The 20,690-nt window shown below is 56.5% G+C and overlaps 3 protein-coding genes across 9 annotated transcripts in view; 1 reads left to right on the top strand and 2 right to left on the bottom strand.

Annotated features, from left to right (window-relative positions):
• Positions 1 to 2,642: 2,642 nt before the first annotated feature.
• On the bottom strand, positions 2,643 to 4,168 carry TIMM29 (translocase of inner mitochondrial membrane 29). The gene is made up of 2 exons (XM_010373733.2): positions 3,943 to 4,168; positions 2,643 to 3,866 (listed from the first exon to the last, which is right to left on the bottom strand). Exons 1-2 carry the CDS (start codon positions 4,034 to 4,036, stop codon positions 3,178 to 3,180), a joined length of 783 nt encoding a protein of 260 aa, XP_010372035.2. The 5' UTR covers positions 4,037 to 4,168; the 3' UTR covers positions 2,643 to 3,177.
• A 32-nt stretch (positions 4,169 to 4,200) lies between these two features.
• Positions 4,201 to 9,831, top strand: YIPF2 (Yip1 domain family member 2). 4 transcript variants are annotated; one of them, XM_010373736.2, is made up of 9 exons: positions 4,201 to 4,469; positions 4,888 to 5,048; positions 5,130 to 5,213; positions 6,277 to 6,364; positions 7,837 to 7,953; positions 8,028 to 8,194; positions 8,350 to 8,532; positions 8,635 to 8,755; positions 8,852 to 9,831. In XM_010373736.2, exons 1-8 carry the CDS (start codon positions 4,439 to 4,441, stop codon positions 8,734 to 8,736), a joined length of 933 nt encoding a protein of 310 aa, XP_010372038.1. In that variant the 5' UTR covers positions 4,201 to 4,438; the 3' UTR covers positions 8,737 to 8,755; positions 8,852 to 9,831. The 4 variants fall into 4 exon arrangements, with proteins under 4 accessions (XP_010372038.1, XP_010372037.1, XP_030791830.1 ...); XM_010373735.2 differs by having other exon boundaries at positions 4,204 to 4,469; positions 8,620 to 8,755; positions 8,897 to 9,831; XM_030935970.1 differs by having other exon boundaries at positions 4,204 to 4,469; positions 8,620 to 8,755; positions 8,836 to 9,831.
• CARM1 (coactivator associated arginine methyltransferase 1) overlaps positions 9,259 to 20,690 on the bottom strand; it is a 53,843-nt gene continuing 42,411 nt past the window's right edge. For 2 of the 4 annotated variants that reach the window (XM_030935965.1, XM_030935969.1), the window contains 10 exons: positions 20,413 to 20,523; positions 19,041 to 19,218; positions 16,623 to 16,713; positions 16,348 to 16,429; positions 12,327 to 12,412; positions 12,054 to 12,143; positions 11,451 to 11,588; positions 11,275 to 11,364; positions 10,893 to 11,186; positions 9,292 to 10,407 (listed from right to left, as the gene is read on the bottom strand). In XM_030935965.1, the coding sequence (XP_030791825.1) occupies positions 10,245 to 10,407; positions 10,893 to 11,186; positions 11,275 to 11,364; positions 11,451 to 11,588; positions 12,054 to 12,143; positions 12,327 to 12,412; positions 16,348 to 16,429; positions 16,623 to 16,713; positions 19,041 to 19,218; positions 20,413 to 20,523 (1,323 nt within the window). In that variant the 3' untranslated portion in view covers positions 9,292 to 10,244. Of the gene's footprint in view, positions 10,408 to 10,576; positions 10,646 to 10,892; positions 11,187 to 11,274; positions 11,365 to 11,450; positions 11,589 to 12,053; positions 12,144 to 12,326; positions 12,413 to 16,347; positions 16,430 to 16,622; positions 16,714 to 19,040; positions 19,219 to 20,412; positions 20,524 to 20,690 lie in introns of all 4 variants that reach the window. The other 2 variants (XM_030935967.1, XM_030935968.1) reach the window with 2 other exon arrangements.

Here is a 20,690-nt window from a genome sequence, read left to right as displayed (position 1 = left end):
TTTTGAGACGGGCTTGCTCTGTCACCCAGGCTGAAGTGCAGTGGTGCAATCTCAGCTCACTGCGGCCTGAAACTCCCAGGCTCAAGCAATTCTTCCACTTCAGCCTCCTGAGTAGTTGTTAGTACAGGTGTGTACCACCATACCCAGCTAATTTGTGTGTATTTTGTAGAGACAGAGTTTCACCATGTCGCCTAGGCTGGTCTCAAAACTTTTGGACTCAAGCGATTCTCCCACTTCAGCCTCCCAAAGTGTTGGAGTTACAGGCATGAGCCACGCGCCGGCCATAAATTACACTCAGAACTAAGTATTGGCTCAGTGCAGTGGCTCACGCCTGTAATCCCAGCACTTTGGGAGGCCGAAGTGGGATCACTCGAGGTCAGGAGTTTGAGACCAGCCTGGCCAACATGGTGAAACCCCATCTCTACTAAAAATACAAAAATTAGCTGGGCATCATGGCACATGCCTGTAATCCGAGCTACCCAGGAGGCTAAGGCAAGAGAATAGCTTGAACCCAGGAGGCAGAGGTTGCAGTGAGCCGAAATCGTGCCACTGCACTCCAGCCTGGGTGTCAGAGTGAGACTCTGTCTCAACAACAAAAATACAATTTACTATAATCTAGCTAAGTACCAGCTGTGTACAGTAACTTATTTCTTTTCACAGAATCCTGTGTTTCAGGGTTACTGAAGTACAACATAACCAGAATCTATGATTCCATATAGATTTCCAGACCAGAAAATGCTTTATCCTTCCAAGCCACCTCCAGTAACTTATAATACTCATCTGGTAAAACCAGGTTGTTTTTGCAAGAAACTTCCCTGTAACATCCCAATAGTCATGACACTGTCAATTCCCCGGTTTTGTATTTTTAATAGGGATGAGGGTCGGGCGGGTGGCTCACGTCTGTAATCCCAGCACTTTGGGAGGCCGAGGTGGGCGGATCACCTGAGGTCAGGAGTTTGAGACCAGCCTCACCAACGTGATGAAATCCCGTCTCTACTAAAAAATACGAAAATTAGCCAGGCATGGTGGCATGAGCCTGTAATCCCAGCTACTCAGGAGGCTGAGACAGGAGAATCGCTTGAACCCAGGAAGCGGTGGTTGGGGTGAGCTGAGATTGCGCCATTGCACTCCAGCCTGGGCAACAAGAGCAAAACTCTGTCTCCAAAAAACCAGTCTCTATTATTTTTCCAATTTTCTTTAAGACTATATTTAAAAATAAAAACTTTAAAAAAACAAAAATGTTATTATTTATTTTTATTTATTTTTTTTATTTTTATTTTTTTTGAGGCGGAGTCTCGCTCTGTAGCCCGGACTTGAGTGCAGTGGCCAGATCTCAGCTCACTGCAAGCTCCGCCTCCCGGGTTTACGCCATTCTCCTGCCTCAGCCTCCAGGGTAGCTGGGACTAACAGGCGCCCGCCATCTCGCCCGGCTAGTTTTTGTATTTTTAGTAGAGACGGGGTTTCACTGTGTTAGCCAGGATGGTCTCGATCTCCTGACCTCGTGATCCGCCCGTCTCAGCCTCCCAAAGTGCTGGGATTACAGGCTTGAGCCACCGCGCCCGGCCTTATTTATTTATTTTTTTGAGACGGAGTCTCACTCGTCACGCAGGCTGGAGTGCAGTGGTGCAATCTTGGCTCACTGCAAGCTCCACCTCCCGGATTCACGCCATTCTCCTGCCTCAGCCTCCTGAGTAGCTGGGACTACAGGCACCCGCCACCATGCCCGGCTAATTTTTTGAATTTTTAGTAGAGACGGGGTTTCACCATGCTAGCCAGGATGGTCTCGATCTCCTGATGTCGTGATTCACCTGCCTCGGCCTCCCAAAGTGCTGGGATTACAGGCTTGAGCCACCATGCCCAGCCACTTATTTTACTTTTTGAGACAGAGTTTCACTCTGTTGTCCAGGCTGGAGTGCAGTGGCACCATCATGGCTCAATGCAGCATTGAACTCCCAGGCTCAGGTGATCCTCCCACCTCAGCCTTCCAACTAGCTGGGACTACAGACATGGTCCACTATGTCTGGCTAATTTTTCTATGTATATATATTTTCAATTCTCATTCAACACCTTTGGTAAATTTTTGTATTTTTTGTAGAGACGGGGTTTCACCATCTTGCCCAGGCTGGTGTTGAACTCCTATGCTCAAGTGATTCGCCTGCTTTACCCTTCCAAATATTTTAGTTTTTGAGAAAGGTCTCACTATGTTGCCTAAACTGGTCTTGAACTCCTGATCTCAAGCAATCCTCCTACCTCAGCCTCCCAAAGAGCTGGGAATGGCAAAAATGTTACTTATCAAAATGAAAGGGCGGGTGTGGTGGTTCACTCCTATAATCCCAGCACTTTGGGAGTGCGAGGCAGGCGGATCACCTGAGGTCAGGAGTTCAAGACCAGCCTGGCCAACACAGTGAAACCCCATCTCTATTAAAAATACAACAATTTGCCGGGCGTGTTGGCACATGCCTGTAATCCCAGTTACTCCAGAGGCTGAGGCAGGAGAATCGCTTGAACCTGGAAGGCAGAGGTTGCAGTGAGCCGAGATGGCGCCACTGCACTCCAGACGGGGAGACAGAGCAAGACCCTGTCTCAAAAAACAAAAACAAAAACAAACAAAAAAACAAAACAAAACGAGAGAGAATAGATCATAGAATAAAAGCATTTCAGCTCAAATTTTATTTAGTTCATTATTATTATTTTTTGTAGCGTCGGAGTCTTGCTATGTTACTCGGGCTGGCCTCAAGTGATCCTCTTGCCTCAGTTTGCAAAATGCTGGGATTACAGACGAGCATCACCACGCCAGGCCACAACCCGAACTTTAAAAAGAAAATCTAAGTGGTCTTAGAAGAGTTTGCAAGTCACCTGACCAGTGTGGTACCTCCTTAAGGAGGGCCTCTGAGGCCTAATGAAAAAGGCTTATATAAAAGGTTCATGACCAGCTCTGCCAGTGATGAACATGTGTTAAGTCGTTCTGCTGTCCCAACTCCTGGACCAAGGTGGCTCGGAATTAGCTTCAGCTAATACACAACAAAGACGGGGGGCAGAAAGGCTCCCCAAACTTGCGCAAATCCAGTGAGAAAACACTTTGCACATCATCTGTCTCAGTTGTTCTGCAGGTGAGGCACACTCACAGCTGCACTCCCCCAGGCAAGCAGTTGGCCAGGACTCGGGGGGCTCAGGGTTTCATCTCGGGGCCTCTGCCTGCACCAGGGAGTGGGCCTGGCTCAGGGAGAGCCTGTCCTTTTTTTCCTTCTGCAAGACCTGCTCCTCCCACAGCGCCTGGTCCACCTGATCGTCGGTGAGCACGACAGGCTTGTACTTCTCATCGAAGAGCCGCTCGTTGGTCTCGGAATGCAGCTGCTGCGGCCCGACCACCCGCAAATGCGCCGGCAGGTGCAGGAATTCGTCGTCGTTGATGTCGCAGTCGCGCATCCGGGCCCCCAGCACCCACCAGCGACCCACGAAGCCCACGTCCAGGACCCGGCCGGGGAAGTCGGTCCAGCGGGGCTGCAGGTAGCGACAGCGCGCCTGGTAGAGGCTGGCCTGGGCGTCGAAGGGCGCCTCGTACACCAGGGAGCAGAGCCCCAGGTTGACGTGGCGCAGGCGGCCACGGCCCCGCAACCAGAGCAGCCGCTGCACGAAGACTTCGGACTCGCGGTTGCGGGTGGCCGGCGCCAGCAGCAGGAGGGTCCCCGACGCCTCCAGCAGCGCCTCCTCGAAAGCACCCTCGCTCGGCGCCAGCGTGAAGCAGACCGCCGCGCCGCCCAGCAGCCCCACATACACGGCCGCGCGACCCGGCCGGGCACTAGCCTCCGCCGCCGCGTCCCTGCAGGCCTCGGCGTAGTCCCGGAGCAGCGCGCGGGCCCAGGACCCTGAGGGGAGAGGAGCGCGGTAACAGTGATCCGGCCGCGGCGGCCACCCACCCTGCCGCCTTCCGCTGCTACTCACCCAGCCGCGCCCACACTCCCGGTTTCGCCGCTGCAGGGTCGCCCGCCTCTGCGCGGCGCCGGGACCAAAATCTCCTCAGAGCCGCCGCGGCCATCCTCTTCCGTCTTGGGGGTCCTTGCTCCGGGAAGAAACTCTTGACACCCGAAGTTAAGAGCCCGGGAGGCTCTTCTGCGCAAGCGCCAACTTTACCGGAAGTGGCTTCCCAACGGGAAAGGATAGAAAGAGGACCGGCGCCGGATGTTGCTGTCCGATCGGGGTCGGGTAGGCTCTGACGGGTAGGCAAGCTGCGCAGTCGCACAGAGCCCCAGCCACGCCGGCCCAGGTGGCCTCCGGTGAGGGGGGCGGAGCGCACCTGTGGCGACGGGGCGACGAGTTCAAGCCTCCGTGGGTGCAGCTGGCCGCCAGGTAGGGCTGGGGGCCGAGGGACTGGCGTGGGGGGAGCGTGCCTGACCGGTCTTGTCCTCAGCGAGGCATGCGGAGACGCCCCTGAACGACCATGGCATCGGCTGACGACCTGACCTTCCACGGTGAGTGCGGCCACGAGGCCGGATCTCCTACTCCTGCCCCTTGCCAGAACCTCCCCCCCCATGCGGCTTCCAACTTCTCTACCCCAAATCCTAGGCGGCTGTGAACCCTGACCCAGGAGTGAGACCCATCCCTGACTCGAACCCCGCCCCCGCCCTGAACTCAGACCTCAAACCCGAGCCTCATGTCCCCAGACCCTGACCCCATCCCAGGGCCAACCCTAAGTTGCAGTTCCACTTTAGGAGGAAGGGAACAGACGCCCTCCGGATGCCTCCAAACTGAGGAAGTTGGGCCCCACCTTGGGGGAGATCAATGGCTCAGCAGAGCCTCCGCCCCCAGATGAGCATTGATTTGGCTGGAGCCCAGTCGAATTCTTTCCACTCCTCAAGCGTGCGTGTGTCCCATATCCCTCCTCCACAGAATTCGAGGAAGCCACTAATCTTCTGGCTGAGACCCCAGATGCAGCCACAACCAGCAGAAGTGATCAGCTGACCCCACAAGGGCACGTGGCTGTGGCCGTGGGCTCAGGTGGCAGCTATGGAGCCGAGGATGAGGTGGAGGAGGAGAGTGACAAGGCTGCGGTGAGTCCCTGTGTCCTGCCTCTGTGCAGCCCCGGCTGATCCAGCCTGTCGGGGCAGGCACTGAATGCCCGCAATGTGCAGCTCCTGCAGGAGCAGCAGCAGCAGCAGCCCGGATTCTGGACCTTCAGCTACTATCAGAGCTTCTTTGACGTGGACACCTCACAGGTCAGGGCTGGGGAGGCAGGTGGGGTGGGGCTCAGAGTTACGCTCAGGGTTCAGCCACACTTTCCCTGGGCAGGGTGCTGGTGATGGCGAGTGCTGGTGAAGGAACTGTGGTGCTCTCAAAGGGTTATGGTGGGACTGGTTATGGATCGGGACTGTAGGAACACAGGGGACACACACAATCTCGTGGGTTAGAGAAAGACCTCGTGGAGGTGAGGAATTGGCTGAAACCTAAATAAAGGAGAAGGAACGCTTCCCCGGGGAATGGGGGAGGGGAGCTGAAGTATGTTCCAGGCAAAGGGAACAGCATATGCAGAAAACCAAAGATGGGCTGGGGGCAGTAGCTCCTACCTGTAATCCCAGCACTTCGGGGGACCGAGGTGGGCAGATCACCTGAGCTCAGGAGTTCAAGACCATCCTGGCTAAAACGGTGAAACCCCGTCTCTACTAAAAATACAAAAAATTATCTGAGCATGGTGGCGGGCGCCTGTAGTCACTGCTACTTGGGAGGCTGAGGCAGGAGAATGGCGTGAACCCGGGAGGCGGAGCTCACAGTGAGCTGAGATGGCGACCCTACACTCCAGCCTGGGTGACAGAGTGAGACTCCGTCTCAAAACAAAAACAAGACGGGGCTGGGCATGGTGGCTCACACCTGTAATCCTAGTACTTTGGGAGGCTGAGGTGGGCATATTACCTGAGGTCAGGAGTTCGAGACCAGCCTGGTCAACATGGCGAAACCCTGTCTCTACTAAAAATACAAAAATTAGTCAGGCGTGGTGGCTCACACCTGTAATTCCAGCTACTCAGGTGGCTGAGCCAGGAGAGTTGCTTGAGCCCAGGAAGCAGAGGTTGCAGTGAGCGGAGATCGTGTCACTGCACTCTATCCAGCCTGGCCGACAGAGTGAGACTGTGTCTAAAAAAAAAAAAAAAAAAAAAGAGGGAAAGGCTGAGTTCTTTCAAGTGGGGCATGGAGAGAGGAGGATGGAGGTCAGCAGGGAAGGAGCCTCTCAGGACAAGGGAGAAGCTCCTGGCAGGCCTCCATCCTTGACCTCAGCCTTGCCCCCAGGTCTTGAACCGGATCAAAGGCTCACTGCTGCCCTGGCCTGGCCACAACTTTGTGCGGCACCATCTGCGGAATCGGCCGGATCTGTATGGTGAGTGAGGTGCATTCGGTTCCTTGATGGATCACTCAGCAAATGTGACCTGAGCTGCAGACGCCAGTGTACAGCTGAGGACAAATGAGTCACTCAAAGAGTGTGACTTACCTGCTGTTCAGGGAGACAGAGACATGAAGGACTGCAGAGAGTGGCGGGTAGAGAACATATAAGAGGAGCGGCCTTGCTGTTTTGCAGGGTGCAGGAGGGCAGGCCTCCCTGAGCAGGGTGAGGGAATGAGCCTTGTTGGCAACAGGAGGGGTAGTGGTAGGGGAGACCTAGGAAAAGAGGGTTCCAGAAACAGCATAAGCTTCATGGCAGGAACTTGCATGAACTGCAGGGTGGCATTACCACTGAAGCAAGTGAGCTGCAGGGAGGTCACAGGTCGGGGGATGGATCACACAGGCCTCACATGCTGTGGCAAGAAGGGATCTTTTTTTTTTCTTCGGAAAGAGTCTCGCTCTGTCACCCAGGCTGGAGTGCAGTGATGTGATCTCAGCTCACTGCAATCTTCGCCTCCTGCATTCAAGCGATTCTCCTGCTTCAGCCTCCTGAGTGGCTGAGATTACAGGCACGCACCACCATGCCCGGCTAATTTTTATATTTTTAGTAGGGATGAAGTTTCACCGTGTTAGCCAGGCTCGTCTCAAACTCCTGACCTCAGGTGATCCACCCGCCTCAGCCTCCCTGAGTGCTGGAATTAAAGGCATGAGTCACTGTACCTGGCCGAGAATGGATCTTTACGTTTTCTCAGGGTCCCTCTCGTCATCATGGGTTGGGAGGGCAGAAGCCAGGAGGCTGGGATGGAGGCGGCCACATGGTGGGGACTGTGGATGTGGAGAGTGGCACTGGGTTCTGGAACATGCTGGGGAAGTAGAAGCGACTGGCTTTGTGGCTAGATAGATGGGGGTGGGGGAGTGGGAGGGTAGGAGCCAAGGCAGGCTCTAGGGATTTCTGCCTAGATAGAGTTGCCACTTATCCACAGGACCAGCTGGGCAGTGAGAGCAGAGCACCAGGGCATGGGTGAAGCCGCAGATGCCCACCTGGGAGCTTCAACTGGAGCCTGCAGTGCTCAGGGCAGAGCCCTGGGCTCTAGAGGAGGGATAAGGCCCTGGGCTTGAAGGAGGTCACACCAGGGGTGAATGCAGACATGGAAGGGGCCGAGGACTGGGCCCGGCTGCTCCCCATGGCTGAAGGGGTCAGACAGTCAAAGAGGAGGTGACAGGGGTTGAGGAATTGGCACCAATGAGGTGAGACACAGACCAAGGTGTGCAGTGCTGAGTGTTTCTGGGAGGGGGATGAACTGAGAGCCAGCACTGGGCTCAGCCACCAGGAGGCCCCCCGTGACCTGGTGAGTCAGGCAAGGTGCTTAGGAAGAGGCTGGGGTCTCAGCACAGTTCAGTCAGGACACATCTGTCTGCTTGTCCTGGGAGTGCAGGGCCCCGGACTCTGACTGTGCCCCCCATCCTCAGGCCCCTTCTGGATCTGTGCCACGTTGGCCTTCGTCTTGGCTGTCACTGGCAACCTGACGCTGGTGCTGGCCCAGAGGAGAGACCCCTCCATCCACTACAGCCCCCAGTTCCACAAGGGTAAGCAGGCGGGCAGGCCCGATGCCTGGCAGGGCCCCGGGGGGGCAGGGGGTGACTGCTTACCTTGCCCCCAGTGACCGTGGCAGGCATCAGCATCTACTGCTACGCGTGGCTGGTGCCCCTGGCCCTGTGGGGTTTTCTGCGGTGGCGCAAGGGTGTCCGGGAGCGCATGGGGCCCTACACCTTCCTGGAGACCGTGTGCGTCTACGGCTACTCCCTCTTTGTCTTCATCCCCATGGTGGTGAGTGTGGCCTGGCACGGAGTGGGTGGTGGCTGTGTGGGGACACTGGCAGGGTCACCTGCTGCCTCATTCCCATGATGGTGAGGGTGGCCTGGTGCGGAGTGGGTGGTGGCTGTGGGGACTGGCATGGTCACCTGCTGCCGTGTTGCTCCCAGGTCCTGTGGCTCATCCCTGTGCCTTGGCTGCAGTGGCTCTTTGGGGCACTGGCCCTGGGCCTGTCGGCCACCGGGCTGGTATTCACCCTCTGGCCTGTGGTCCGTGAGGACACCAGGCTGGTGGCCATGGTGCTGCTGTCTGCGGTTGTGCTGCTCCACGCACTCCTGGCTGTGGGCTGTAAGGTACGGGTCTGGGGTGGCCACAGGTGGGGCTGAGGGGCTGGGGGGGCGTGGGCCGGCCCTGCCTCTGACCCCAGGGGTCTTGTACAGTTGTACTTCTTCCAGTCGCTGCCTCCGGAGAACGTGGCTCCTCCACCCCAAATCACATCTCTGCCCTCAAACATCGCGCTGCCCCCTACCCTGCCACAGTCCATGCCCCCCTCCTAGAAAGGCCCGGGTCCCACAGGTAAGGACTGTTCCCAGCTGGGCCAAGGGGGCTGCTCTCCCACGCCCAGTCAAGGTGGGAGGTTCTGGGGACACTCCCAGACAATTCTTCTTTCAGGCAACACCTAAGTGGACCAACCCCTATGCCTGTCCTGCCCCCCAGATGATGACTGAAGGCTCCCTTGACACCTTGAGATGACTCCGCTACTTTCCAGACTTTTCTTACAAAGCAAACACTTTTATTTTCTATGCAAAGGTGATTCAGAGAATTTATATAAAGGCGGGAGAGGGGCAGCCGAGCAGGGAGCTTTGGGACAGGGCTGGGGCCCCCATATCCCCCTGGGCCACCTGCTTTCCCTCTCATGGCTCCCCTGGACAGGAGAGAGAGCCAAGGGGGCGCTCCAGCCTGGACAGCACCCGCTCCAGCTTGGGTGCACACATGGCGGGCCTGGGTCTGGGCCTGAGCTCCAGCATCTGAGTTTGGGGGGGTCAGAAACAGGGAAGCAGAAGGAGAAGAAAACTGCCTGTGCTGCAACACGTTTCCTTGTTTATTTTTTCTTTTTTTTTTTTTTCTGGAGGGAGAGGTCCCTGCAAGGTCCCTTCCCAGGCAGGGGAGGGACGGAAATGCCGTCACAGTAGTAGGGACTGGAGCGTCTACAAGGATGGAGGGGAGCTACTCAGGCCTAACACTAGCTACAAGGAAAAAGGACGCCTTCCGTGACAGATCTTTGAGGTGTCTGTGTCTGCCCCAAGTGGCCGGCAGTGGCCTTCCCTCCGGGCCCAAGGCCTGCAGCCACCTGCTCTAACTCTGGGTTGGGGGGTGCTGGGGGGACTGCAGGGGCTCGGGGACAGGACAGCAGCAAGAGGCAGGGGCCGAGGACGGAGGCTTTCCCGACAGTGGGGTGGGTTGTACATTCAAGTGTGAGGTGAACCCTTTGGTGGGGAGGGGGCCCCTGAAGCCTCGGCGGGGCCACCCCTCCCCGCGGCGCCTCTGAGTCTAGGGAGGGGCTGCTGGCTCGGCCCGGCCGGCCTGGCTTCACAGAGGGTCTGCGGATTGACACTGGTTCTTTTCGTAAAAAAATAAAATTAAAAAAAGCAGCATGTCACGTCCGTTGTGACCAAGGCCTGGTCGTCGAAGGGGAGGCCCCGCCTGGCCAGGCTACCTTCCCACTGGAGACAGGCAGGGGAACAGGTGCTAAGGGACCTGGCAGGCAGGGCTGGCAGGCCCCATGGCGCCTGTTCCAACAGATGACAATCCCAGGTCAGGGTGGAGTGGGCAGGAGGGGGACGAGGGCTCCCACGACATGATTTTGTGTAAAATATGGCAGCGACACACGCTCAGGGCTGGGAGGTGGGGGTTAGGTTGGGGATGGTGGCAACATCGTGTAAAAAAGTGTCCCAGTTCCCATAGCAAAGAGGGCTGTGACTGGGTGTTCGGGCTTCTCCAGTACAAGGGGGAAAGCCGCCCGGCGGGGGGGCGGGCGGGGACATCATTTGGTTTCCTGGTGCTGTCAGTCCGTGGGGCAGGCCCCTAGCTCCCGTAGTGCATGGTGTTGGTCGGGATGGACATGGGTGACGCCATGGAGATGGCAGGGCCGCCCATGGTGAACTGGCTGTTGACTGCATAATGGGCACTGGTGCCGCCACCACCGCTGCCCTGGGCGCCGGAGGACCCTGTGGGGCAGGCGATGGCAGTGAGGGGCTGCCCTGGCCCACCCAGCCCCCAGGCAGAGTCAGAGAGAGAGAGAGAAAGGGCAAGAGGGCAGGCGGGCGGCCGGACAGAGGATGGCAACTCACACGCTAGCTCGGCCCCCACGGGCCCTGCCCCCACCACCCTCATTACCTTGGACAATCCCCGTGCTCATTATGGAGCCCATCCGGGAGTGGGTGTGATTGACAATCCCCGTGTTGGCTGCGCAGCAAGAGGGAGGAAAGAAGGAAGGGAGACGGCGTCACCGCCCCCAGCCACCCAGCCCATGCGCAGCAGCAGGCTGCAGAGCGAGGCAGAGAGGACGGAGGGACTCGGCCGAGAGCCCCCTGGAAGAGGAAAAGGCGAAAGGACCAAGCACAGGCCGACCCTGCTTGCCACAGGCCCTTCCCGGCCTCTGGGCAGTCCTGGGCACAGCTCTCTGCTGCCCCTGGCCCTGGGGGACACTCACCTAAAGGAATCAGGTTGTTGTGGCCCACGCTGGAGCCACTGGCAATAACACTGCTCAGGTCGTAGGCGGTCGGCATCCCTGTGCCCAGAGAGGGAGACGTCAGGGCTGGAGGCACAGGGGCCAGGCCTGGGGTGAGGGCGGCCTCCCGGGTTGGCTGGGCATTGGGGTGTGCCCTGCTCACCTGCCACGGCCATCCCGCTGCTGAGGTTGTAGGTGCTGCCCGTGTTCCACATGTTTTCCGAGGGAGATGTGTAGTGGGAGCCGGGTGGGGGTGAGGGTGTCGTGCCCGTGTATCTGTGACAGAGACAGAACCATGGGCAGGGGCAAGGGGGCTGCAGGGCCAGGGCGCCCCCACCCCCTGCAGGTAGGGTGCCCCTCCTACCTGAAGAAGGGGTTTTTCAGATCCAGGAGGTTACTGGACTTAGAGCCGGTCTGGTCCACCTGGGCCACAATACTGATGTCGTAGCTCTGTCTGTGGAGAGGGTGCAGGCTGCGGCGTGAGTGGCTGGGCAGATGGACCCCTGCCCCCCCCCCACCAGCCCCAGGGAGCAGTCACACCTCTTGTTGGCAATAAGCAGACATGTCCCTGAGAGCGTGTCCCCTGCCTTGGCGAACAGTGGTGACTGGAACAGGCACCGCACCTGGTACCAGTGAGTCAGGGGCTCTGTCGGGGCTGTGGACAGCCACACGGTCATTCTGTGGAGCAGGGACAGGCACGTACTTGACTGGGCCAGCGCCATCACTGGAGCCACCACCTTGTATGCCTTGAGTCCTCCCCAAGCACCTGCCCCCTCTGCCAGGGACCCCTGGGACCCTGGAGCAGAGACGGGCTGGCCCCCAGGCATTCCCAGACACATACATGAGCAGGCATACATGTACACACGAGGGACCTGCGGCCAAGAGATCCCTACTCACCCTGACGTGTGCCAAGAGACAGACACAGGCCCATGAGGGACAGACACTGGGAACACAGGACACAGGACACACACACACCACACACACACCCCACCCACAACAGTCTCTTGCTCTGAGACAGGCTCTCACTCCCATTGGAAGGGATGGTGGAACCTGGAGCCATGTTCCACCCTCCCAGTCAGGTTGCAGCTGCAGGAAGCCCTGGGAGTGGGGAGGAGGGAGCACGGGCTGCTCTGCGGCACTCACATGGAGCCGATGAAAGCAACGTCAAACCAGAAAGCCAGGCCATGGACCAGCCCTGAATGCAGCATGTGGAATTTGAATGGGATTTCTATCCTGGAAGGCAAAGGGCAGTGGCTGCTGGGGAAGCCAGACAGGCGCTGCCAAGAGAGAAGAGGGGGTGCCAGGTGCAGAGGCCCGGGGTCCCCGCCCACCACCTGCCCTGGGACGGCAGGATGCCAGTGGCCCTGACCTTCGTCCTGAGGCAGGCCTAGGAGGATGGAGTGTGGGTGCCGGTACCTGTGCAAATCTCCTTCTTTGGCTTCTAAGAAGTTCACCGTGTACTTGACAGACTTGGCCATCAGGATCCGGATGTCAAATGTGTCCTAGGAGAGAAAACAGGTGTGACCTGGCATCTGGTGCCAAGGCCGACATAGAAGGGGAGAACCCTGCCCCTCCCCCCAGGTCTGGCCACGGCTTCTAGGCTGTGCAGCTAAAACTAGCTTGATCTTCTCAGACACGCTGCGAGGAGGGTGAACTGGCACAACACCACCAAGGGCAATTAGGTGACAGCTCTCAAAATGACAAGTGTTTATCCACATAAAAGATTTGGCACTACAGGAATTTAACCTCCAGATACATGAACACATCAACAAACTTACATGTATAATTACAGATTGTCCGTGGTAGTGACACACTGGAAACCATCTAATTAAACTAATGATGGCTCACCCATCAAAGACCATGCAGACGTGAGAAAGAATGAAGAGGCTCTTTATAAACAGATGGGGAAAGATCTCCAAGTTAAATCATTAAGCAAGTTAACCAAAAAAGCAAGTTAAAGAACTAGGTGCTAGGCGGGTGTGGAATTGCATGCCTGTAACTCCAGCTACTCAGGAGGCTGAGGCAGGAGGATCACTTAAGCCCAAGACTGTGAATCAAGCCTGGGAAACACAGGGAGACCCTGTCTCTTAAAAACATCATCAACAACAACACTGTTGCTGCTGTCCACTCCCAGCGACGTTTGTATCTGACTAACACACCTGCCATGAACTATGTCAACCAAATAAAATATAAAAAAAGAATAAACCAGTTGTTGGCAGCACTGGTAACCAACCAGAGCAGCCAGGACTTTGGGGATCAAGCTCCTGGAAAGGAGGGAAGTGCCGTTTCTGGAGGGAGCCCTTTCTGGCCTCTGCCTTTTCCCCATGGGGAGGGCAGAAAACGGCCACCTCGACCTTTCAGCAGCTTCCCTGGGTGGGGAAAGCAAAATGGGAGCTCAAGGTTACCAAGGCAGCTTGGACTCAAGGGGCTGTGATGTCAAAGCAAAGGGCAATAAGTGCAGGAGGGCGAGGTGGGTGGTGCACACTCAGTGCACTTGTGAAATTGGCCAACTCCTGAGTTTCAAGTGGGGCAGGGCATCAGAGGCTAAGACACCAAGCAGAAAGCTGCTAATAAGAGGCTTAAGGCCAGGTGCAGTGGCTTACACCTATAATCCCAGCACTTTGGGAGGCCAAGGCGGGCGGATCACCTGAGGTCAGGAGTTTTAAGACTAGCCTGGGTGACACAGTAAGGCCCCACGTCTACAAAAAAATAAATTGGCTGGGCATGGTGGCACACTCCCATAGTCCCAGCTACTTGGGAGGCTGAGGCAGGAGGATCACTTGTATCTGGGAGGTCGAGGCTGAAGTAAGCCATGAAGTGATTGAGCCACTGTACTCCAGCCTGGGGAACAGAGTGAGACCCTGTTTCAAAAAACAACAATCAAACCTAACGGGTGGTTCAGCAGCATACTGGTAATGAGGCTCACCGCTGGGCTTGCATTAAGAGTACCGAGGGCTGTACCCTGAAGCAGCGCTTCTCAAACTGTAGTCCCTTCCAAGGCACCCTCATAATAATACAACATTTTCATAATACCACCAAAATATTTCCTGCTTTTTTCACTCATTCACTCCCCAGTGATATCACAAAAGACTGAACACGCTGGGCATGGTGGCTCATGCCTGTGATCCCAGCACTTTGGGAGGCCAAGGTGGGTGGATCACCTGAGGTTAGGAATTCAAGACCAGCCTGGCCAGCATGGTCCAAACCCCATCTCTACTAAAATTACAAAAACTAGGCGGGTGTGGTGGTGCATGCCTGTAGTCCCAGCTACTCAGGAGGCTGAAGCAAGAGAATTGCTTGAACCCTGGAGGCGGAGGTTGCAGTGAGCCAAGATTGCGCCACTGCACACACCAGCCTGGGTGAAAGAGCTAGACTCTCTCTCAAAAAAAAAAAAAAAAAAAAAAAAGTGAGGGGCGGGGCTGTGTGTGGTGGCTCACGTCTGTAATCCCAGCATTTTGGGAGGCTGAGGCAGGCGGATCACCTAAGGTCAGGAGTTTCAGACCAGCCTGGCCAACATAGCAAAACCCCATCTCTACTAAAATTACAAAAAATTAGCTGGGAGTAGTGGCAAGCGCCTGTAATCCCAGCTACTCAGGAGGCTTAGAATTGCTTGAGCCCGGGAAGTGGAGGTTGCAGTGAGCTGAGATCACGCCACAGCACTCCAGCCTGGGCAACAGAGCAAGATTCCGTCTCAAAAAAAAAAAAAAGAAAAAGAAAATGGATGGAAAAGACAGAAAAGAGTATAAGAATCATCTGAGATATGGTGAAAAGGTCCCCTGTACATATAATCGGAATCCCAGAAGGAGAAAGAGAATGGGGCAGAGGTAGTGTTTAAAGAGATATTATCCAAGATTGTCCAAGAGTTTCCCAAAACACATGAAAAACATCAAGAGCAGGGGGAAAACAGAATAAAACAGAACTTTTTTTTTTATTTTGAGACAGAGTCTCGCTCTGTTACCCAGGCTGGAGTGCAGTGGCGCGATCTCGGCTCACTGCAAGCTCCGCCTCCCGGGTTCACGCCATTCTCCTGCCTCAGCCTCCCAAATAGCTGGGACTACAGGCGTCCCCACCACGCCGACTAATTTGTTTTGTTATTTTCAGTAGAGACGGGGTTTCACCCTGTTAGCCAGAATGGTCTCGATCTCCTGACCTCATGATCCACCTGCCTCGGCCTCCCAAAATGTTGGGATTACAGGCGTGAGCCACTGTGCCCAGCCCGGAAACTTGTTTTTTTAAAGGAAGGCAAAAAAGTAAAGAAACAGGTCAGATTAATAGAAAAATAAAAGATCATAGATTTACACCCACACAAGTTTATTAAACGTAAATGGTCTAAATATTCTAAAAGACAAAAATGTTCAATCTTGTTTAAAAAAAAAAAACTCAAGACCCAATTGTATGCTACTTACAAAAAACAAATCTTTTTTTTTTTTTGAGACGGAGTCTTGCTCTGTCGCCCAGGCTGGAGTGCAGTGGCGCGATCTCGGCTCACTTCAACCTCTGCCTCCCGAGTTCATGCCATTCTCCTGCCTCAGCCTCCCGAGTAGCTGGGACTATAGGACCCCGCCACCACATCCGGCTAATTTTTTTGTATTTTTAGTAGAGACGGGGTTTCACCGTGTTGGTCTCAATCTCCTAACCTTGTGATCTGCCCACCTCGGCCTCCCAAAGTGCTGGGATTACAGGCGTGAGCCACCATGCCCAGCTTTTTTTTCCTTTTGATTTCTGAATCATGGATGTATCAAAAATCTCAAGTAAAATCAATCAATAAATCACATCAGCTCACCAAGGATAAATTCATCTAGTAACGGTTCTTTTTTATTTTTATTATTTATTTTAATTTAATTTTTTTTTTTTTTTTGAGATGGCGTCTCGCTCTGTGGCCGGCCCAGGCTGGAGTGAGTGGCGCAATCTCAGCTCACTGAAAGCTCCACCTCCCGGGTTCCCGCCATTCTCCTGCCTCAGCCTCCCGAGTAGCTGGGACCACAAGCGCCGCCACCACGCCAGGCTCATATTTTGTATTTTTAGTAGAGACGGGGTTTCACCGTGTTAGCCAGGATGGTCTCGATCTCCCGACCTTGTGATCCACCCGCCTCGGCCTCCCAAAGTGCTGGGATTACAGGCGTGAGCCACCGCATCCGGCCTATTTTAATTTTAAAAATAGTGATGGTGTCTCTATGTTGCCCAGGCTGATCTTGAACTCCTGAGCCTAAATGCCCCTCCTGCCTTAGCCTCATCTAATAATGGTCCGCATGTATTGCATGTTTGCTGTATGCTAAGTGTCTACATGCATTGACACTTTTGGCCCAAATCTTTGTGAGAGAGCTCTGTGCAGGGCAGAGGAGAGGGCTCAGAGAGGGGCCGTAGCTTCCTGAGGGCTGCACAGCTGCAGAGCAATGGCAAGTGATCACTGCAGCAGTGCCCTGGAGGCCTTACTCACCACCACAGGCTGCCGGAAATACTCATCCACCGCGGCGCCTCGGAGGGCGGACAGGTCCACTCCATGGAACGATGGCTGGTACCTGTGGACAGGCCCCAGCCCCACAGCAAAGTCAGGGCTGCAGAAGAGGCAGGTGGGGTAGTCCTGCCTTCTCTCCCAGTCAGCCCTCATCTAGCCCAAGTCTTTCAGAAAAAGAGTGGGGGCCCCCTTGGGAGCTGGGGTGTCCCTGAGAAGGCAGGCTGTGGGGCCCAGGCGGGACACCAGGGCACACTCACCAAAAGTTGGCCTTGGTGAACTGCTCCATGTAGAGCTGCTCATCCGTGAAGGGTGCAAGGTGGACGTCACCAATGGTAGGAAACATGTTTCCTGGGAGTGGGGCAGGGAGGGATGCCGGTGTCAGGTGACGCATCCCACAGTGCCTGGCAGAGCTTTCAAAGAACACCAAGACCCCTAACCCTGGGTGCTCCCAGCCTGTCACCCATGCGTCCCTGCACTCCTGTGACAGCATAACCGAGCGCCTATTTCTAATGAGTGTTTCATCACCACCACGGGCACTTGACCTGCACCAGCTCATGGATTCCACCTGAGACTGGGAGGCCGGTAGCTCATCTTTATGTCCCATTACTAGGCCTGGGAGCTGTGAGGGACCTGCTAGAGCCTCACAGGGAAGCGGGCAGTGCCCAGGATGCAGCCAGGTGCTGCCTCTCAGGCCCTGCCGCCTGTGCACATATGCAGCCGGGAAAGCAAAGCAAAGTTGCTCTGGACAGAGGGAGGGTGGGCCCCAGGCTACCCCAGCACCACTGGGGACCTCAGTTGAGGCCAAGAGCTGGTGGGGGAAGCTGAATCCACACCATAGGGGCTGCCTAGGTTCTGGCACAGGAACCCAGCCGGCAGGGTGGGCCACTTGGCCTGCCTGGTCTGGGCACACAGACTGAGAGGGAAGGGCAGGGCCTCCCTCTGTGACTCAAGGGCAGACACATGAGTCAGGGCCAGCAGCAGGGAGGGCCAGGGCCCCACAGCCCCGCCTGCCCAAAGGAGCACCTGGCCTCCAGATGTAGGCCCCCCAGCCTGGCAAGCCGGGGAAGGAGGTCCTGAGGTATCAGTGGGACTCTGCCTCCTCCTTACGCCACCAGGCTGTACCCGAGGTGAAAGCTGTGCGGCTGCAGCTGCTGGAACGGGGAGGGAGATGCACATGCTGCGGCTTCTGCCCTGGGGGACCTGGGGGCACCATGGGAAGTGAGCCAGCCTGGAAGGAACCTCTGGCTCCTGCTGACCAGGAGCATGTGACTGGGAGAGGGGAGGACTGCCTTTAACCCCTGGAGCACCCCCCCCAACAGGCTCGGCCTCCCCCGTCCCCACAAGCTGGCTGCTGGGCCGTGGGGGGTGCATGCAGCTGCCCACAGAGCCTGACTCCCGTCTGGCCTCATATCCCGTCAGGAGGGGCCCCCTCTGCTGGGGCTGTCCCCACCCCCACCCCCACCATCAGGGCAGAAGGGGAGGAGAGTGGGGCCCACAGCCCCTGGAGCAGCCTTGCCTCCCATACTCACACCCGAGACATGGGACACAGCTGGGGGATGCCACTTCCCACCTCCAGGAGCACAGCCAGCCAGGACCCTAGGGCCTGGATCCAGGGAGGGCCAGAGGACTCTAGTGGAAGCTTTCTCCCGCCCCTGCCTGCACAGGCCCTACCAGCCTGCTGCTGCCCACGCTCCATCCCATGGCTGCTACCCTGGCTGGGGACCCATCCCCTGCCACACGCACACACAGCTGCTTGCCTGTACAGAAATGCTCAGACACGCATGTACCTAGCATGAGAAGAGCCACAGACACATGCCTCAGGCGTCAGGGCTGCAGAGACCCCAAGACAGATGGGCAGATAGAAACAGTCACCTAGGCCAGGCACAGTGGCTCACGCCTATAATCCCAGCAGTTTGGGAGGCTGAGGCGGGCGGATCACCTGAGGTCAGGAGTTTGTGACCAGCCTGACCAACATGGTGAAACCCCGTCTCTCCTAAAAATACAAAACTTAGCCAGGCATGGTGGTACATGCCTGTAATCCCAGCTACTCAGGAGGCTGAAGCATGAAAATCGCTCGAACTGGGGAGGTGGAGGTTGCAGTGAGCCGAGATTGCACCACTGCACTCCATCCTGGGCAACAAGAGTGAAACTCTGTCTCAAAAAAAGAAGCACTCACCCAGTGACCAGAGGCCATACCCAGAGGCACGGATGGGAAGTGACAGATGGGCTTGCCAGACAGCTACCTCACCTCCTCACACATGTACACCCGCAGCCACACCCCTGCATTTGTACACATGTTCGCCTACCCCACCGCCTGGACTGTGAGGAGAGCAGGGCTTGTTGGGGAACTGCTGATCACAGAACCTGTCCCAATCCCCACTCGCAGCCAGAGGCTGTCCCGCAGGAGCAGGACATGGGATGGCAGAGGTGCCAGGAGCTCCTCCATACCCTGTGCGGGCGGGTGGGCAGCTGGGTGTCTGGCCGTATTTGGGGCCCGGGACTCCAGAAGCCACAGCTGGCTGGAGTGGGGTTGGGGTGGGAGTGTGGAGAAAGCCCAGGCTTCCCTGCACCCTGGGCCACCGACAGCAAGCAGGGAGCTGAAGCACTGACGGCCTGGCTCTCGGGCAGCCAGGGGCTCCACCGAGGGGCCTGGCCTGTGTACCCGCAATGCTCACCGCTGGGCTTCAGGTACTTCTTGGCGTGGAGGTAGCTCTCCAGCATGCGCTCGTTGAAGAGCATGTAGCCCATGGGCTCCGAGATGATGATGTCCACCTGCTCGGGGAGCGACACCTCCTCCACCTTGCCCGGGATGACCACGATGCGGTCTGTCAGGTTGTTACTCTTCACCAAGACCTGCAGGCGGGCAGGGCCGTGTGGGCTTCCCTGCGTCTTCCTGCCGTGGGGCCCTCCCTAGACCACCTCTCAAAAGACAGCCTCCACCTGCACATGGCCATCGGGTCCCCCTCTGCCACCTTCGCTGGTGCCCCAACCATGGCTGCGATTGGCCATAGCCTGTTAAGAGCTCACTGTGGGCCGGGTGCGGTGCCTCAAGCCTGCAATCCCAGCAGTTTGGGAGGCCGAGGCAGGCAGATTGCTTGAGCTCATAAGTTGGGAGACTAGTCTGGCCAACATGGCAAAACCCTGTCTCTACTAAAAATACAAAAAAAAAAAATTGAGACAGATTTTCACTCTGTTGTCCAGGCTGGAGGCAGTGGTGCCATCTCGGCTCACTGCAACCTCTGCCTCCCAGATTCTAGCGATTCTCCCACCTCAGCCTCCCGAGTGGCTGGGCCTACAGGCACCCACCGCCATGCCCGGCTAATTCTTTGTATTTTTGTAGAGACGGGGTTTCGCCATGTTGGTCAGGCTGGTCTCGAACTCCTGACCTCAGGTGATCCGCCCGCCTAAGCCTCCCAAAGTGGTAGGATTAGAGGACAGCAGCGTCGGCCATGTGAAGACCTGGAAGGAGTCTGAATGTCACTACGGACACAATGCAGCTAAAGCAACAGCGGCATGGCTGGGCATGGGGGTGCTCTGCAGCTGCAAGACAGAGCAAGGAGGGTCCCTCCATGACCCAGGCGACCCCAGATCCATGGGAGAGGCAGAGCAGGGAGAGGAAGGTGCAGCCTCTGCTGGTGTGAGCGGACGCTCACGTCTACAGCCACGGAACAGCTTTGCTCAAACTTTATGGCCATAGCTCCTCTCTCGTGATGGGGCTAGAGGGTGGGAGCAGGGGTAGGTGAGGACAGCACGCTGTTTGCTCTTTTTTAGCTTTTACATTTTGAACTTTGTGAATGAAGGTTTCAGTGCAAAAAAAAAGAAAGAAAACAGGGAAATGACCTGTGCCCCTGACTGCCGGTCATGAGGGGAAATCATCTCAGGCCTTGAAGCCCCTCCCTGCAATGACTGTTTTGGGGACAACAAAGAGATCAAAGCACAGAAGTAACGTCCCCAGCCCCCTGGGGGTTCCCAGGCTTCTCTAGGCTGGGGCCGGAATGGCACTCATGGGCGAGGACGAGGCTGGGTGGGCACCAGCGGGCCACTGACCTCGGCGTGCTGGGCCATGGTGCTGGCCTCCACCGCGTAGATTTTCCGTGCTCCAGCTTGGGCGGCAAAAAACGACAGGATCCCGGAGCCACAGCCAACGTCAAGAACGATCTAAGGGAGGAGTGGGAGGTGAGAGCCAGACACAGGAGGTGATGGTGATCGGGAGGTGACAGTGATCATAAGGGATGTGCAAGTCATGAGGTGTCAACACCTGGGTCTGTCTTCACTCTCAATGTTTGCCCTTTATGGACTCTTGGTCAAAATGAAGTGAGAATTCA

This window comes from Rhinopithecus roxellana, chromosome 8, assembly GCF_007565055.1.
Source record: "Rhinopithecus roxellana isolate Shanxi Qingling chromosome 8, ASM756505v1, whole genome shotgun sequence".
NCBI lineage: Eukaryota > Metazoa > Chordata > Mammalia > Primates > Cercopithecidae > Rhinopithecus > Rhinopithecus roxellana.
The sequence above is the reverse complement of the archived record's forward strand: the minus strand, read 5'-3'. Positions and strand labels throughout refer to the sequence as shown.